The 18,721-nt window shown below is 45.0% G+C and overlaps 1 protein-coding gene across 15 annotated transcripts in view; it reads right to left on the bottom strand.

Annotated features, from left to right (window-relative positions):
- FGGY (FGGY carbohydrate kinase domain containing) overlaps positions 1 to 18,721 on the bottom strand; it is a 412,410-nt gene that overhangs the window by 190,846 nt on the left and 202,843 nt on the right. For all 15 annotated transcript variants that reach the window (XR_009345297.1, XM_059137206.1, XM_059137204.1 and 12 more), the window contains one exon: positions 15,384 to 15,512. Coding sequence is in view for 14 of the 15 variants with exons in the window: in XM_059137206.1 (XP_058993189.1) it covers positions 15,384 to 15,512 (129 nt within the window). In the remaining variant the exon portion in view is untranslated. The remainder of the gene's footprint in view (positions 1 to 15,383; positions 15,513 to 18,721) is intronic.

Below are 18,721 nucleotides of genomic sequence, written 5' to 3'. Positions count from 1 at the left end.
CACATGCACACTCTGGATAACAGGCCTCAGTACTGTGCAGCCCAAACAGATATCCTCATGCTTCTGGATTTTAGCACACGCTATCTCCATCTGCCTCCCTCTCCCCTCTCCCCATCATCCCTGCCTGCCCCACACCTACTTTACCCATCTGATAAATTCCTTTCTTCTCTCTCCTATTTGTCTTTCAAATCAAATCAATATCATTCCTGAAAGAGACATCTTCCCTATCTATTCAGGTAAAATGAGTTTAAACTTCTGGAATATTCCATGCATGTTTCTATCAAACAGTTCCCACACCACATTGTGACCATTTACTTGTCTGTTTCTACAACTAGAATGTGAGTACCTTGAGGGCAGGGACTTAGATTTGTTCATACGTCTATCTCTACTTCCTAGACCAGTGCCTGCCAGTTAGTGAGGGTGTGTTACCTGCTGGCTGAAGGTAGAAAAAAAGAGACTATTTTCACCGCCAGTTATTATTTCTTACTGCCAATCTACCGTATTTTACTAAAATTTTAAGTCAGCAGTGCTGGGTGACAGCTCAGAACAGTCCCTGGACTTTCCTATAGAACGTGGACTCTGAGACAAGTGTTTTCTAAACTTTGGAAGGTCTTGTGTTTTGCTTATTTAACGTTAGGATCCACAGCTCTGCTTTAAATGGATGAGTTCACTGCATACCTCCACCAAAAATAAGGGACTTTAATGAATGCCCAGTTTAGAAATCAGATGAATTACTGACTTGAAATTAATAAGTTATTACCTTCTTGCAAACACAAGAGAAAATGTATTTCAAATAAAGAAGTCACTTCCTGGGGCGCCTGGGTGGCTCAGTGGGTTAAAGCCTCTGCCTTCAGCTCAGGTCATGATCCCAGGGTCCTGGGATCGAGCCCCACATCGGGTTCTCTGCTCAGCAGAGAGCCTGCTTCCTCCTCTCTCTCTGCCTGCCTCTCTGCCTATTTGTGATCTCTGTCTGTCAAAGAAATAAATTAAAAAAAAAAAAAAAAGAAGTCACTTCTCTGCATTTAATTTAATAATCGCTAGAAGTCATACAAAGAGAATCCAAAAGTTTAAGTAACTCTTGCCTAATCAACGTATTCAGAAAAAAAAGTTGTCAAATTCCCTGTCTTTTCAAATTCCCTGTCCTCCCTTCAAGGCCCACTGCCACACCCCTATTCCAGGTTACCCCTTCTCTACCGCTCTTTCGTCCTCCCCAACTACTGTATATTGAACTACATAAAGCACTGCTGGAAATGACTTGGGTAAAACTGCCTTCAATGGCTCACCAACGCCTGGAGGAAGAGGGAGGAGCACAAACTTTTCAACATGGCGCTCAAGGACGGCCATCGTGCCTACTTCCTTGATGTTGATAGCCTCGTATTCCAGGAATCCCTTAGGGACATCTGAAATTTCAACCAAACTGCAAAGCTTAATCATTTCCCAACCCCTTATCCCCACATTTATGTTACACTGTTCATTCATTAGACTCTATATTTCATTGCTTCCAGTGGAGATAAATACCTATGGTCTTATGCTCAGTTCAAAGCTACTCCTCTGTGAAAGTAAAGGAAATGCCATTACAAATGGAGTTGGGCAGCCCTGCAGAGGGTAGCTCTCACACATGTGCCGCTCACTGCAGCTGGCAACACCAGCAGAAAGATGGAGGAGAAGAATTATCTTGGAAGGGAAGCCATTTTTCACACAGGAATTTCATCTCCTGCTCGTAAGAAAAAGGAAGAGATCCATCCCTGCCCCAGCAACAACACACTAGCCACCACTTACAGTCACTGAGAAATCACCGCGCCTCGAACTCTTATTCTTCTCCAGTGAACTTTTGTTCAAAAACAACCCTCCCCAATTGCTTCCTTCCTGCTACAAACATGAGCTTCTCTCCTTTGTTCTCTAGACATGTCAAGGGTTCGCCATAGTTAGCTCGTCCCATACTGCAACTCCTCTGACATTCCTGAATAAACTCATTCTGCTAGTTAGATAACTGGCTGTTTTATTTTTAAGGCTGACACCTCCCACTTCCCTGGAGGAGCACGGTACCTGATACTCGGGGGTTATCATTATGAGCTGTGGTGACCCGGAGCAAGCTGCGGGAGTTGACATCAAGATTACACATGGAGATGATCCAGCACCCGGTTCTGGCACACGGAGGTCATTCAATGAATACTAGCATCTTTGTCCTTCTCCTGCCTTACTGTTTCAACTGAGAGATTTCCTCCTTTTTCAAATCCCTGTATAACCTGGTCCACATTCTATCGTTAAATCACTATCTTCACCACAGTTACTAGTATCGTGCTCAGCATGTTGTTGATAAACAAACCCATTAACTACTGTATATAATCATTCATTTAATGAGTGAAAGGCTGGGGTCTGAAGTTACAAAGACGAACAGACTGCTTTGCCCATAAGAAGCTCACAGTCTAAGTGGGGCAGAGAGTAATGCAACCATGTCTTCAATCATTTCAGTGTTACTGTTCATGTGTTACCTGTACTGGTGGACAGGCACAGGGGGAAGAACAGACAGGCCACACACATCAGACTGGGCAATCATGTCACACCACAGTCACGCAGACAACTCATGAACAAGAGCCACATTATTCGGGCATATTTAATATATTTCACAGAGTTGAGTTGTGTGGGTATTTCTTTACAACTTTCAGCTGTGAGAGGCCTGAATCTAGAAGGCATGCAGTTTCTGCTCCTATGACCAGTTCTTGTGGGGGAGGCCCCCTGTGGGCTTTACAGTGGGGGAGCGACAGGTTGGTATACTTTTAACTCCTGAAACTAAATTCTGCCCAGGGGCTTGCAGCACTACAACTCCATGACCCCATCCATCCTACTTACACCAAATCTAAGAGCTGAGGCTTTCCCTAGACCTGTGCATTAGATGCAAAAATTTTCCATGTTTTCTGTGTTTTGAAAAATTTTTAAAATATTATCTATGGCTAACTCAGTTAACACAGGCTTGGGGAAAGCTTTACGATGATAAGACCTGAAGTTGGACAGACCAAGGTTCTCAAAATTCTGCCAGACTCACTGCCTGAGCCTAGGTTAAGTCTCATCTTTGTCTTTATACAGCAGGGGTAAGAATGTACACAGCTGCAAGCTTTTGTCGCATCCATACCATGAACTGCCTCGGTGAACACTTGGGTAGTGTGTGGCTTGGGAGAAGTGTCCCAGACCCAAGAGCTCTTCATTGTTCTGCTTTTGAAAAAAAATTTTTATAAGATATACACTTTCCATTAGCCTGGGTTTAATTTTGCTCCTCTTGGACTATACACAGACAACTTTTGATGGTAACCAACTAGACTTTAGGCTACCCCCTCATGCTATCTTTTAAGATACCAGTGGTAAAGCACATCAGGCTTATGGGAGGATACGCTCCCAGGGACACCCGGCGCTGGTTGTGGGGAAATCTGCATTCTAACTAGTTCTTGGGGCAACTCTGCTTACTCATGCTTGAAAAGTAAACAAGGACAGAAGTCAGATAGTTTTTAAAAACACCTACAAATCATTCTAAGTTTAAATTAAATTTAAATTTAAATTAAATTAAAATACTTTTTTGTGGATTAACTGCATCATGAATTCAATTTATTATGAATCATTGGAAATAATCTAAAGAACCCATTCTTTCATGACATTTCTCCATTTTCCATTCTCCATCTCCTATAAACGGTATTTGCTAAAATGGGAACAGAGAAGGGGTATGCGAAAGTCTGTCTTGCCACCAACAGAATGAGGATGGAACATTTCGAAGTATGGGCACAGAACTCCTTAGGGCTCTGGGAGAATTTCCCCCAGTTCAGACTAGTGAGCACACACAAACTCTGCACATTCTCTGTCTGGATCTGAAGCCAGAGAAGAGCGAGCCATGTGAAGAGAAAGGACTAGAGATAAAATTCCTTGCGCAAAAGACACTGGCAGAGATCAGAGGAGGTAGGAGACAGTAAAAAGGAGCCCTGCCTGGCCTTAGACCCGGAGGATGAGGGAATAATCAGCTGGAGATGGGTAAGTCAGAGATGGGGAATCAAGTTTCCCTTCCAGCTACGATGCTGCAGGTTGGTTAAGGGAAGTTGCAAGGTGGAGTACAAAGTCCTGGCAGGGACTGAGTTATTTCTGAATCCCCAGAGCCTGGCAAAATACATACCCGCTTAACTCTAATGAAGGGAGCTTTTGCTCTAAGCTTAAAATGAGATGGTATCTTTCTTACTGGACATACCCTCCTTTTGGAGTACCATCCATTGGTATTAAAAACCACAGCTATACCCCCGAAGGCAAACACCGGCTGCAGGACACCTGACATGGTTTTCAGATGACAGTCAGCGCCGAGGAAGCTTTTTGAACGGGTAGGGTTGATCCAACTTTGTTTTAGCATCCCGGCTCCTTGGCTTGGAATTCCAGGACATTTATAACTGAGCTTCTCACTGGGAAGGGCTAAGACTGGATGGTCACCCACCACATGTCAGGAGAATGTGTCTATACAACCACCCAAGGAGGTACCATCATGATCCCCATTTAGAGAAGAAAAAGCTGAGACACATAGCCATTCCGCAACTTGCTAGTAAGTGGAAAGCTGGGAACTCTGGTGTCCACAGGATCTGCTTCACGGCTTCTGTTTCCCCACCAGCTGCTGGAGCCCTCCAGAGAAAGGGCTAAGTCATCAGCTGCCATTCACCATGCCTAGGGCATTACCTTAGGCCAAGCACGGGCCTAACACAGATTTGCCCACTGAATTTGTCTCCACCTTCTTTCTTAAGCCATGACATGTCCCCTCACTATATTAAGGTCTGTTTCCCCAATGTTAGCACTCTGGACTAAACTTCAGAACTCTCTGTACTGGTAGCAACACCTGGTACTTTCCATCACTTACATAAATCTTTTCTTCTTTTTTTTAAGATTTTATTTATTTATTTGACAGAGATCACAAGTAGGCAGAGAGGCAGGTGGGGGGGGGTGGTAAAAATACACATGCATATGTTTATTTGGGGCTTTAGAAACCCCCCCTGCAGATAAACGCTCTAGGAGAAGATGAATTTGTCTTTGTTCACTACTGTATCCAACACACCTATAAATGGTACACGACACATAATAGGAAGACATCATGTATATGTTAAATAAAGGAATCAATCTTTAAATCTCTCTTGCCCACTACTATCATTCATCCTGCAGATCTGTTGAGATCTTATCAATCATAGCTAAATATACACAGTACTGCCACACACTGCTCTAAGTTCTTGTCTGATATGAGTTCATTGACTCCTGAAACAACTCTATGACGTAGGTACTATTATTATTTGCATTCCATAGATGGGGAAAGTGAGGCACGGCATGTCAGGTGGCTTCCCAAGGTCACACAGAAAGCAAGTGGCACCAGAGTTTGCAACAGTCATGTGTTCTTAACTACTATGCTGGGTTTCCTCTAGATCTTTCATTTGCATTATCTTCTGAAGCCAAATTCTTTTTTTATTTTTTTTAAAGCTATATCTATTTATTTTAGACAGAAAGAGTGAGCATGAGTGGGCAGAGGGAGAAGGACAGAGAGTCTCATGCAGACTCCACACTGAACATGGAGCCCAACGCGGGGCTCGATCTCACGACCAAGACCTTGACCTCAGCCAAAACCAAGAGTCGAACGCTTAACCAATGGTGCCACCCAGGCATCCCTTCAGAAGACAAATTCTTACATCAGAGTCACAGTCCAGAGTGTGATACAGACTAGAGTCACGCAAAGCATGCTGTTGAATAACGTAACTGGAAGCTACTGCAATTTTTCTATATTTCAAGGACGTTTCCTTCCTAGTTTATCCAGACATCTACACTGGCCACAGGGTGCCATGAGGCAATCCTCAAGATCCCCCAGGGTGGGGAAATGGAAAATTCTTTCTCTTTGCTCTTTATACTGACTTCTCCAAGTGACCAGTCAAGAGGAAAGTGGACCGAAGAAAGCAACCATGCCCGTAGGCCAATGCTGAGGAAGGAAGCAGCAGCTCAGACGGGAGGCTGCCACTGAGGGTGCTAGCTGGAGAGGTGCATTTTCCCACCAACAGCTGCTGGTGTGCAAGCCCCAAAGTAAACACTGGTGCTCCGAAATGTTATATGGACCGAAGTGCCACGTGGTCAGTTCCTGTGCCATGAAAAACAGTGGGCCTTTGGGGTAAGCCTACTCTTGTCACCAGTGACGCAAGTGCGGTATTAGACACTGGGCCCCCAAGCAAACACTTGGCTAGCAGTCTTCTACCTTGGAACTTGGAATGGGAAGGCCTCCTAACAGGTGGCTGGCAGGGTCAGAACCTGGGGCTGTGCTCATGTGTGTGCTGTTTTTGTTCCCAAGCTCAGCAAAAGAAAACAGCAACTCATCTTTTTAGTCATCTATTAATACTGAATATTAGTATTAATATTGCTGGAGCTAAGGAGTCAGTAGAGATTTGCTTACAACTGGGGGCTCTGGGCGCGGGCCCTCCTGCTGGGTCAAGACACTCTGCTCCATTTACTAGGCAGCACTTGCTCCCTTGTTTGATGCAAAGGCTACACCAAAGCCAATGTGAAGTCACAGGAAGAAACCCACAGATCAGGGTCTGGGCCTCAGATCCAACCCTTTCTGGTCCTGTAACCTTAAGCAAATCCCTTCACTTCCAGGGTGACCATTTGCAAAATGAGTAAAGGAGGCAAAAATAGGGGTGTCTGGTTGGCTCTGTTGGTTAAGCAACTGCCTTTGACTCAGGTTATGGTCCTGGAGTCCTGGGATCGAGTCCTGCATCGGGCCCCCTGCTCAGCAAGGAGTCTGCTTCTCCCTCTGACCATCCCCCCTCTCATGTCCTCCCTCTCTCATTCTCTCTCTCAAATAAATAAGTAATATATTAAAAAAAAAAAAAAAGGAGGCAAAAATACCAGGTGGTGGTTTCCAAATGACAAGTTACCCCACAGAGGAGATTAATTTCGACATTAATCAACAAAGTTAACAAAATTAATACCCTCTTGAATATTACTGATCTTACCAGGATGCAGTCAAAAAATGACCAGGCTGGTCTAGTAAAAGCCTGGTCTTATTCCCCATGACCGACAGAGTCCTGGAAACCTGTGCTGCTTTAAGTATTCATTATTAAGTCACTTTCCCATTCTGGGCCTCAACTCTCTCACCTACAAAATGGATCTAGAGATACACCTGCCCGGCAGAAGGTTAAACAGAAGCCCTATCTTCTGTTACAGATATCTATATTGGTATAGGTGCAGGCTACCATAAGGAAGCCAGGGCAGGCAGGAGAAAGCTCTGAGTCAGAAGGCCTTGGACCTAGAGCCCAACTCCATCATTTATTAAAATGTCCCCTTGAGCAAGTTATGGCATTCTGATCTCCTTATGCTAAAATCAACAAACAGGGGTCGCTCCCAAGGAGGCTGGGAGCCGATGGCGCTGTTAAAGTGGCCAGTGCCACACTCAGCATGTTCATTAAGTGGTGGTTCATTAAGTAGCTGTTCATTAAGTGGTGGATGAAATAAAAATACTACTTTGAGATCTTCACAAGGAATCTGAATACCAGGTGCTTTTATTATTACCAGGTTTTGATGGAGGCTTAGTGCAGGTTGTGACAGCCAAACAAAGCAGCTTGTTCATGTGTGACTGAGAACGGGTTTACTTATTTAAAAGCTCCCCCGCCCACAAGACTGACTATGGCATTAAGTGGGACAGAATGTGTAAAATGGAACAGTATCTACACATGTACCACAGTACACATACACACACGGACAGATACACATGTATACAAGCACATGCAAACACGTGTGATGCATATACAATGGTCTACGGTTGTATGCACACAGATACACACACATACTGTGTGAAAACACTCTTCTTCTCCTGGTCTAGTAAGAGCCCCCCCCACGTGGAATCACTCCCCTTCCCTAATTTGGAGACAGCGCAGCCTAACAGGGGTAGAGGCGCTGGCAGACGAATAAGGAGGCCTGTTTCTAGCTTCAAGTCTGACAGTGACTGGCCAGGCTAACCCGGATGACTCATGGGTCTTCTGGGCCTCAGCTTTCTCATTTGCAAAGTGAAGAATCTGAGATAGAAGAGGTCTGAGTAATCTTTCAGTTTGAAGCCTGTGATCATTCATTACCGAGCAGAGCAGGTGTCATCACACTGATGATGGTACCGTTTCTTAGCAGGGCACGAGGGGGTGGGACAGGGAGGGCTGGCCGTGGCCCCAAGGCCCCACATCCTCTCCACTTTCTGACCACAGATGAAAAGACTTGTCTCCCTGTTGAGGCTAGCACTTCCCAGTCCCGAGAAACCCAGCACTCCAAGAGAGCCTGGAGGCCTGGGGACAGGAACCCCAAGCTCTCCCTCCCTTCAGCTCCCCTAGTCCCTCACCAGGGTGCCTGCAGCTTCTAAGGTCCCAGGCAGTGGTGGCTCTCATTAACACAAACCTCAACTTAAAACAATAAACCTGGAACCCACATTACCACGTTCTGCCCCCACCCCAGCTAGGATTCACATCCGGAGACTCCAGGAGCTGCCCTTGCTCTCTCTGCTCAGGCACTGACACCGCTGTTCTCCTTCCAGATTCCCCAGCATGGCCGTGTCTGCTCTTCATTCCCCTCCATTTCTTACAGACCGCCTGCCTCTCTGGACCCACCTTCCCTTCCCCATTGGATATGTTTCCTCCTGCCCGGCTCCTCCGCACACCTCTGGTTTTTTCTGATCTGTCCACTTGGCAGCACCCAGGGACACCTTCTGTTTCCTAACCAGTTTTCCAGGTCCCACCTGATGTTTAGGCTTGAAATCCGTGGGCAGTGGGGTGGGTAGGCAGGGCCTAGGAATCTGGGTTTTTCAAACTCTCCTCCCCCAAAATAAAATAAAACAAAACAAAATAAAATAAAGGCTCTCCCTGGTCCGATTTAGCAATCTTTGATCTTTCAAAATCATCTCATGGCTATTATGTTCATCGATTCAGTGTTGACTGAGGACAGACTCTGTGGGTTGTAGGTTGGACGGGCATAAAAAGGTGAGCAAGATTTCGGGCAGGAACACTGAAGTAGAGGCAACGTGTTGCGAGTGGGGAGGGACTCGTTCTTTTCTAGGAGCGAGGTCAACTTTGGAGGAAGTAACATTTAGACTGAGTGCTGACACCTGAGTAAGCCAGTGCAGGTGATGAGGAGAGGCCACTGCAAACAGAGCAGACAGCAAGAGGGAAAAAGGCAACGGGGTGGAAGGTACGTGGTGTGCAGACAGAGGAGGACGGGAGGTCTGGTGAGGCCTGCCTCTCAGTGAGACACACGGGGGACGAATCCTTTTGTCCCTCTGCTCTTTGCTCCCACTTTCGTCTTCTTACCTCCCAGTTATTTTCACCTAAGAGTTAAATGCATAAAGTACCTGTTGACAATGTACTAATCTATTAGCCAAACCCTTACTTTGGGCTGCTTTTTGGCTTCCATGGAAATAAGCTGGTGCAGAGAAATGCTATCAGTGAGGGCGCTGGGTCTACAGCGGGCCTCGCGTCCTCAGCCCTTCCTGATGTCGGAGGCGGTGTCACTCGTTGCCGTGGGCCTGTCCTGAGTGCTGCAGGGTGTTCAGTACCGTTCCGGTCCTCCAGCCGCCACACGCCAGTCTGACAACCGAAAACTCTCCAGATGTGGCCCCATGGCCCCTGCAGCGGAGGTAGGGTTAAAAATCACGCCGGGTTGAGAACCACCGGTCTAGAGAAACAGAAGGTGAGCTCTGGAGTCAAACGCAGACCTTGCCCAGACCTTGCCATGACCTGAGTTATGTGGTTACGGAAGTGTTCTGCCTCTGGCCTTCAATGTCTTCATGTACAAGACGGGACATAACCTCTCTGGAGTAGGATACTTGTGAGGGACAAGAGATAGAGCAGGTAAAGGGTCAGGCCGAGCACTTGGCACAGAGGGCAAGGAAGAACGGTCCTAATGGCAGCAGTGCCAATAAGAGTAGTGGTTCTGCTACTTGTTTTTATTAATCATGCTGATGTCATCCTTGCTGGAGTGATTTTTAAGAAGAGAGCCTAACTGAAGCTAAACAGTTACAATGACTAAATAAGTTCTGTTTTACCAAGATGCCCTAACAGGGCTGTGAAATGCTGCGCTTACATTGCCAGATACCATGTCCTCTAGGGATCCTTTTATAATTCTTCAAGTCTCAATTTGGGGTATATTCTATATTTTTCTGAAGCTCGCCACACTTGGTACATATAACTGTTATTGTTTATTGAATGTTTACTTTTTCTATTAGACCATAAATGCCCAGAAGTCTAATTTTCTCTCAGATTCACCTAATACTCCCATCAACTAGTAATTGGTTATCAATAGATATTTACTGAAATCCTTTTGGTACTATTTGTTACTTGAGAAAATGGTATTAAGGGTCAAATTCAAGAGTAGACTGGATCCCATCTTAATAGATATGCCATTCCATATGTCACAGGAATTAGAATGTGAGCTCTTGAATCAGAAGGCATGGATTTAAATGACTTACCACTTATTAACTGCGTGGCTTTGGGCAAGTCAGGTCGTCTTTGTGAGCCTCATTGTTTCATTTGGTAAATGGGAGCAAAATACTAGAATGCATAAAGTTGTGCTGAGAATCAGCACTGCTCCTAGATGACTGATTGTGGCCAGAGGGGCAGCTGACAAGTTTTACTGCTCACTGGAACAAACTAGGTTTTGCTAGGAGGGCATGGACCAGAAGCTCTTTTTATCAAACTGGTTAAACCAATTCTTCTGCTATTGAGGGAAAAAAATAAGAATGGAAAATAAGAAGGGAGGGAAAGAGCGAGGGAGGAATTCAAATATCCTCATTCTGGTTTGACTCTGAAACTCAGATGAACAATTTATGCCAATTCAACACCTGACAAAGAATCCAGTATCTGGAAGCAAAGAGCAATGCTAAACCTAGGCACAAAGTCTGCTCTTAGCCAACACCTGCTAACATGATGGGACCCCAAGGACACCAATTTCCAGACATCCAGGAATGGATCAGGGACTGCCCAAACCCAACTTTTGCTGCATGGAGAACTGAGCTAGCGTACACCTACTGTGTAGGGATAACTGCCTCTGTAATGAAAAGTTACTCTCTCTCTGTGTTGTAGCATCCATCCCTTGTGGAGGGGATGCGCTCATTCCTTCCATTCACTGAGTCACTAAACATGCATGTGTTAAGGGTCCTCTATGGGCAAAGCCCTGTGCAGGCTGCCGTGATAGAAGGATGAAATGACACAGTACTCTCTCTCAAAGAGCTTTCAACTAGTAAATGAGACCAAGATGCACATACAAGACTGGGTGACATGCACAGTAAAAGGGAAGCAAGTTCAAGATACATGGGAACAGGGAAAGGAGTGCTCAAGTCAGCTCGAGGGAGTCAGGGAAGGCTCCCAGAGGAGGTGGCACTGGAGTCAAGATTTGAGGGATAATCAAGAGGTTGTCTGATAAATTTAGAATGAGAGCCTGAGGCAGAAATCGGGTTGTTATTGCCTTTCAGGACAGCTGGGGTGCTGGAGCCAAGAACAGACCTGGAACAAAGTTAATACTATTTTTATAAGCTAGAAAAATATCAGCAGCAGGAGCCCTGGCCAGAACCGCCCCCACAAAGAGCAAACAAAGCTACTCCTATCTCCTGGCTGTCTGCTGGAGAACTTACTAACCAGCACCTTGAGAACAACATGTTCTTTAATCTTTGATTTTTATTCCCACAAAGTCCTTCCTCTTCTTTTTCTAGAATTGGAAAAAGCATGGCTTGAATTTTACTTATCTCTTTGATCTTTATCCTCCTGTCCCTGGCTCCCTTAGACTCCCTTAGCCCAAGGAGAAGTCTCCAAAGCAGAGTGCTGACCCCTCCTACCAGTCAGAATGCAGGGTCCAAGGTAGGTCATGCCGGGTCAGCACCCAAAGGGACCGTGACTGTCAGGGCCTGTTGGCGGGAGGCTTGCACAGCGTCCAGTTCTGACCTCCAGAGCTGGATTCTGAACCTGACATTCAGCAATTTCTTAGCATGGAGTTCATCTACCCATTTCTTGAGATTGCTTCTGGCCTCCACCAAAACACTATCTAAAGCAGTGAATCCTGCATTCTGTTACCAAGTGCCAGACAAGGACAGTTAGGGCACATTTGGGGAAGGCATACAGAGTCCAGAAGCCTGAGGTTCTTCTCCAACTGTCCACCCAAAGAGAAGACAGTTCTCCTAGTACACTTCTCACTACGGTAGTAACCTGGAGAACTTCTAATGTGAAAGCTCTTACCTTGCATCAGGTATTATGATTCCAGAGTGAGAAAACCAAAGAGAGATGCCTCATAACAACGTGCCAACTATATGCCAGCTGCTTTACCTACTCACATCACTGGCTCTCTAAACAACCCTGTGTGTGTGTGTGTGTGTGTGTGTGTCTATGTGGTGGGGGGCATTGCTCTCTCTTCTTGCAGAAGAGGAAACACAGGAGTGAAAAGATAAGATATTTGACCCAAGGAACATGGGTAGAGAGAGTAAGAATGTACATCCAGATCTTCAAATTTCACCAGAGCCATTACCATAACATCACAACAGCAGCTGTCCCCAACCAGTATTACAAAGCAATAAATACGCAAGCCAGGAAAGAACCAACAGAATTTTCTCTTCAGAAGGCATGGAGTTTGGTCGCTCTGTTGACCGCCATAACCCCCAGAGCCCGGACCAGTAACTGGCAAGTTTGCAAGCACTCGGTATGTTTCTTAAGTGACTATGCGGCTGGATGGTGGATGATCTTTCCAAGACCCTTAGGGATTTGGAGGGCACAGGCAGGGTGAGAAGCAAAAGGAAGTCTCTGTTTTAGGCCTCCTCTCTTTCCCAGACACCCTAATCCTGAATTGGCCAAAAGGGGAGAGGAGGAAGTATCAGAAAGTACACAGAAGGACAAAACTTGGTTAAAAATATGATCTTGACTGACTCACAGTTGCCAGAGAAGGCCCTCCTTGTGCCTTCCCGGAAACCGCTAGCGCCTATGCTTAGCCCTTTAAGAATCCAAGGTCCTTATTCTACCTTTTCACATAAAGAACTTACCTGTGGAAAACACAAGGGAAACTCACTAACTGATGAGCTTAATTAAAAGGAACAAAAAGCCTCAGCCAAAGACTCAAGGAGTAAAATTCCCATCACCAAATGTCTCTAATTTAAGAAAAAGGCGGTCGGGGGGTGTCATGTAATAGCCTGGATTCCCCCAGTACAATTCAACCCACACTTTCTGAGTATCTACACACAGCAAGTGCCCTGTAGGGCACAACAAGTGCTGGCCAGAACTGAAAAGGCGTGCTCTGGTTCGTCCCTTCCGGAGGTCTGGGAAACTGACAAGGAACCAGGAGCCCCGTAGGTACAGCCCATCTTTCAGAACACAGTGGTCCAAGCCCAGCACTCGGCACCTGGGTGGGGGCAAGAACACTGAAAAAGCATGATGGAAAAAGATTCCCTGGCCTCAAATGTGGTACAGGATGTCAGGATTACGAGGGGACAGGAAAACTCCCTATCTCTCCAGACCACAAGTTCTCTCTGTGCCTGCTCTCTGAAACCACAATCATGCCATGCTAATCAAAAGCACACACTGCTTACACTAAAAAGGGAGAGAATCACCCTTGTCTCTAACTCAGTATTATCTACCATTCAACCAACTCACATGCGTTACTGGCTGTTGACAACTTCTCAGGCATTGTGTTAGATCCTGAACATGCAAAGATGAACAAGACAGCCATGTCTGTAGACTGATGAGCACTGGCCTGCCCTGGATGTCTGTGGACTGTGTAGAAGAACCAGACACTACTTATTATCCTGTTGCTTAAGGAAACATGAACCTCCACTCTCCAGGCTAAGGTCATTTCACCTTATTCTTGCCTTGATGTGACTGTATTCATTTACTGAATTTATCAAGCACCCACAGGACCCTGATCCAGGGCTCAGCACAGGTGAGACAAGAATAATAATACAATGCCCTCAAGTCGCTCAGGGTCTATTAAAAAAGACAAGCAGAAAAAAAAAAAAAAAAAAAGACAAGCAGATAAATCAGTGATTACAATCCGATGTGATCATTTCTCCACTAGGGGTAGATAAAAGTGTTGAAAGAAGTATAACTTAGAGATTTTTACAGTAAATCTGAGTGTTTTATGGAAGGCTATGCAGAAAAGAAAACCTCTGCTACGAACGAATCTTCAAGTTAGAGTACAAGGTAGCCAGCGGGAGCAGTAGAGGACCAACCAGTCAGTCTGAGAAGAGAGAAACACACGTGTTTACACAAACTGAGTTCTGGAAGCACAGGTCTTCCTGTGTAAGTCTTTGAAAGTCACCTCCAGCCTCTGATACAAAGTATGGGATAGGGTACATTTCCACATTTCTTTGACTATGATCCATAGTAAGAAATTCCCTTTCATTAACCGGCCGGTATGCACATGCACTACACACAACGCATAAACATAAGTTCCATAAAAACAGTGTTCCTCTTACTGTGTGACACATACTCTGATGTTTTCTATTGCAGTGGGATTCTGAAAATGCAATGCTCGTGACCAACCACGCTGATCGCATGAAGCCTTAACCATAATTTGAAAAACCAACAACACTGTTACAGAGAAAGGCAAGGGGGAAAAAAAATATGGCTCTGGTCGCGTAGAGATATTGAGAATCTGCATGCCCCCGTCCCAAAAAAAGAACGAAGGAAGAAAGGGAAGGAGGGAAGGAAGGGAGGAACAAAGAGAAGAAAAACAGCAGTAAGGATAGAGAAGACAGAGTCATCACACTTGACGGTAGGCCTTATCTCACTGTCCACTTTCCTATTAAGACGTGGGGAAGAGACCCCTGGGTTTGGTTTGGTTTCAAATTCACTGCTCCCGAGCACCATGTCTAGGACTCAGTGAGCATTTATTGGGTCTTTGAAGTAATGACGACATTTGAATGCCAGATGTGAGAGTTACTTAGGGGATGAAATGAAGGCTACACTCAAGGAACTGGATATAGGATGGAAGCCAAAATTATGAAAACAAATCAATTAGACATGTCTGGGTTTTGGAACACCTTTAGAAAAAACATACATAAGTCTACCGTCACCATACATGCTAGCTAGAAGTTAATATTTCTTTTTCAAATTTTCAGTTAACCAAAGAACCATCCAGATATTAATTCAGATCCTTTTTTCCCCTGTTATTCTGTATGGAGAAATCAGTAAAATTATAAGTAAATTCTCCATTTGATAAAATTCTGTAATTCTATCCAAATGCCTAACTGTAAAAGGGCTTTCCGTTCCTGTATCTTGATCCTTGCCCTTGATCCCTGCTTTAGAAATAGGAAAACAGTGTGTTCAGTTTGGAGGAATATTCCACTCGAACCCAGTGTTGCTCACACATGCAGAGTGAGCAGTTACCTAGGCCTCCTGCGTGGGCGTCAATCAGCGAAGCTGCCACCGCAATTCCAGCAGGAAGGCCAAGGTCCTTCGCTGCCTCTGGTGTGAGCCCATTTCCAAGAGAAGCTCCAGGAGGCAGCACTTGGTTTCCTGCGTAGACAGGAGGAAAAACAAACATCTGTCAGTTTGAAGAACACAAAAGCAAACGTAAGGCTTTCTTGAGGGAACCTTTCCACTCCCTCCCCTCTCTTCTGCCTTTCCTCAACATCATGAAGATAAAAACCATGCACCCACAAACAGTCCTTTTTGCTCATTTGGTGACTTAGGTATATGTCCTTGGTTCCTATGGGTTATGCTCTGTGGTACTTTATAAAATCAAGAGCTCCGAGGCACCTTTCAAACTGGAGAAAGATTCCATTCACGGGAAATTCCAAAAGATATAAACACAGTGGCCTCTTAAAGACTAGGTTAAAATGGTTAAACTGTTCCAACAGGCTTCCTAACACAGCAGCAGCTCTACAAGCATACCCTACACACACGCACTTGAAGCATACCCGGTCCCTGATGAACACAGTTTCCTAAGGAAGTTGAGAACATTTACTTGTATAGTTGCTTCCTGTCAGAGGATAAGGGGGGGAATTATTCTGTTCAATAAAAAAAATTGTCTTGAAAGTTTTTCTCTGATGAAAAAGAGAGCCCAGTCTAAACCCTGCAAACTTGACAAGGCTGCTACTTGCACAACAGAATACAATCTGAATGGTGTTCTTTGGGGTTGTGCAACGCCACAACCCTGATATTTCAAGTGACCTTGAACTCCTGCAGTCAGTCAGGCTTTCAGTTAAGAATTTATTGATTGTCTTGCTTTGTGTGCGCACTATGGTGCTGTAAAAGGCAGTCCTTGCCCCACACCTAGTTAGGGTGATGAGATCAGGACCCCGAGAGCCATGTAAGTCAGAAGAGAATGAAGAAACCTATCTGTTCTCAGGTGTTTAGAAGAGGCTGAATCCTTCCCTTCCCCCTGCCAAGAAATGTAAACTAAGTATTTCTGCATTGCATATGTGGGTCCACCCCCACCCATGTATGGACCCACATATATGCTCAGAGCCCTCTGAGCGCCAAGATTCTAAGACTCTGAACAGTCAGTCAGCAGTCTGCTCAGCGCAAAGATGCCTATCACTTGTTAATTGTTCACGGAGCTCCAGGGGTAGGCTGAGGTGTTTCAGGACTCCTGGAGGTGGAGGAGAGGGTGGGGGCTGAGGGAAGCAGAAGGTTGAGGGGCTGACCAACCTCCTCTAATTAGAAACAAAAAACCCCTCCACAACACCATTTTTATCCATTTTAGTTAATGAGCTTCTTCTATAATTGAATCTGAAAAAAGTCTATCTAAGAAAAGCAAGCAGAAGACTGAAACCCCTACGATGCGTTCTGTGGCTTCAGTGCCCAATATGGTAGCCACTCAGCACGTGCAGACGGAGCACTGGAAATGTGGCTGGAATAACACCAAGGACCTAAATTTTCCATTAATGTCATTTTAATTCATTTCAATTTAAAAACTGATACTCAGGGGCGCCTGGGTGTCTCAGTCGTTAAGCATCTGCCTTCAGCTAAAGTCATGATCCCGGGGTCCTGGGATCGAGCCCTGCATTGGGCTCTCTGCTTGGCGGGGAGCCTGCTTCACCCTCTCCCACTTCCCCTGCTTGTGCTTCCTCTCTCGCTGTGTCTCTCTTCCAAATGAATAAATAAAAATATTTAAAAAAAAGAAAAGAAACGAAAACAAAAAATGATAATTCAGTTACTGAAAAACTTTGAATTATGTTTGAAACCACACTGGTGTGCAAATCTACATTTTCAATGTTAACTGAAGAAACCTAAGTATTTATTTACAATGAAAATTTGGTGTCAGAATTGGGATGTACCAAGTGGCAAATACGCATTAGGTGTCAAAGACTTTGTACGGAGAAGTAGAGGAAAAATGAATGTAAAATGTCTCATTAATAGCTTTTACATCAAATATACACTGAAATGATGTTTTGGGTGTTTTCGGTTACATACGATACACTTACATTAATTTTACCTATTGCTTTTTACTTTAATGTGGCTATTGAAAAGTTTTAAATTATGTATATGGCTCATATCTAGGAGATAAAGTCAGGATGCTCCAGTGATGGGGCGGAGGATATTGTCACTGTCCACACCGCACAGATGCACGGGGAAAGTCAGTTTAAAAAAATTTTTTTAAGATTTATTTATTTATTTATTTGACAGACAGAGATCACAAGTAGGCAGAGAGGCAGGGAGAGAGAGAGGAAGGGAAGCTGGCTCCCTGCTGAGCAGAGAGCCCAATGTGGGGCTCAATCCCAGGACTCTGGGATCACAACCTGAGCCAAAGGCAGAGGCTTTAACCCACCGAGCCACCTAGGCGCCCTTAATTTTTTTTTAAACTTTTTTTTGAAGATTTTATTTATTTATCTGACAGAGAAAGATCACAAGTAGGCAGAGAGGCAGGCAGAGAGAGAGGAGGAAGCAGGCTCCCTGCTGAGCAGAGAGCCGATGCGGGACTTGATCCCAGGACCCCGGGATCATGACCCGAGCCAAAGGCAGAGGCTTTAACCCACCAAGCCACCCAGGCTCCCCAGAAAGTCAGTTTATACAGGGAAAGTAATTTCCCCACAGCCAAGTGGTGTAAGTGTTGGAGTACAGCCCACGGATTCCATTTTGATGGATACAAGCCTGCACTCTCATTCATTAAATTACACATCAGTATATGTATTTTTTAAAAAATTTAGGTGAATGAAGAAAACAAGTGAAGTTCTTTTACTTTTTTAAGAATCTTATTTACTTATTTAGAGTGCTCGAACATGCGGGTGGGGGAGGGGCAGAGCGAGAGAGAGAGAGAATTTCAAGCAGACTCCCTATGGGTGGGGCTCGATCACAAGACCCTGAGATCAGGACCCCAGCCAAAATCAAGAGGCTGGATGCTCAACAAACCGAACCACCCAGGTGCCCCAAAAGAAGCACTTTTGGAACGAATATTATGTTTAAAAAGTAGCACTGTTTGGAAATCATGCTCACTACCTTCAGACTTTTTTTAAAGAGTTAATTTTTATAGGAAGGTAAAAAGGTTACACCTTCATCCCCGAGTTCACAAACATAAAGGGTATAATTTTCATTAAAAAAGGATTCTGGAGAGGAGGATTAGCAAGATGGCGTATGCTGGAAAGACTTCCGGGCAGTAGTTTAGAAAGGCTTCCGGAGGACCACAGGTAGATTCCTCAGCACAAGCGGCATCTGGAGCAGAAGTCAAGAAAACACAGGACACGGCCAAACGCACGGAGTGCGGAGGAAGAGGAGCTGGGCGT

The sequence above is a fragment of the Mustela lutreola genome, chromosome 10 (assembly GCF_030435805.1).
Source record: "Mustela lutreola isolate mMusLut2 chromosome 10, mMusLut2.pri, whole genome shotgun sequence".
In the NCBI taxonomy this organism is placed as follows: Eukaryota; Metazoa; Chordata; class Mammalia; order Carnivora; family Mustelidae; genus Mustela; species Mustela lutreola.
Note: the sequence above shows the minus strand (reverse complement) of the source record. Positions and strands in the feature narration are given on the sequence as shown.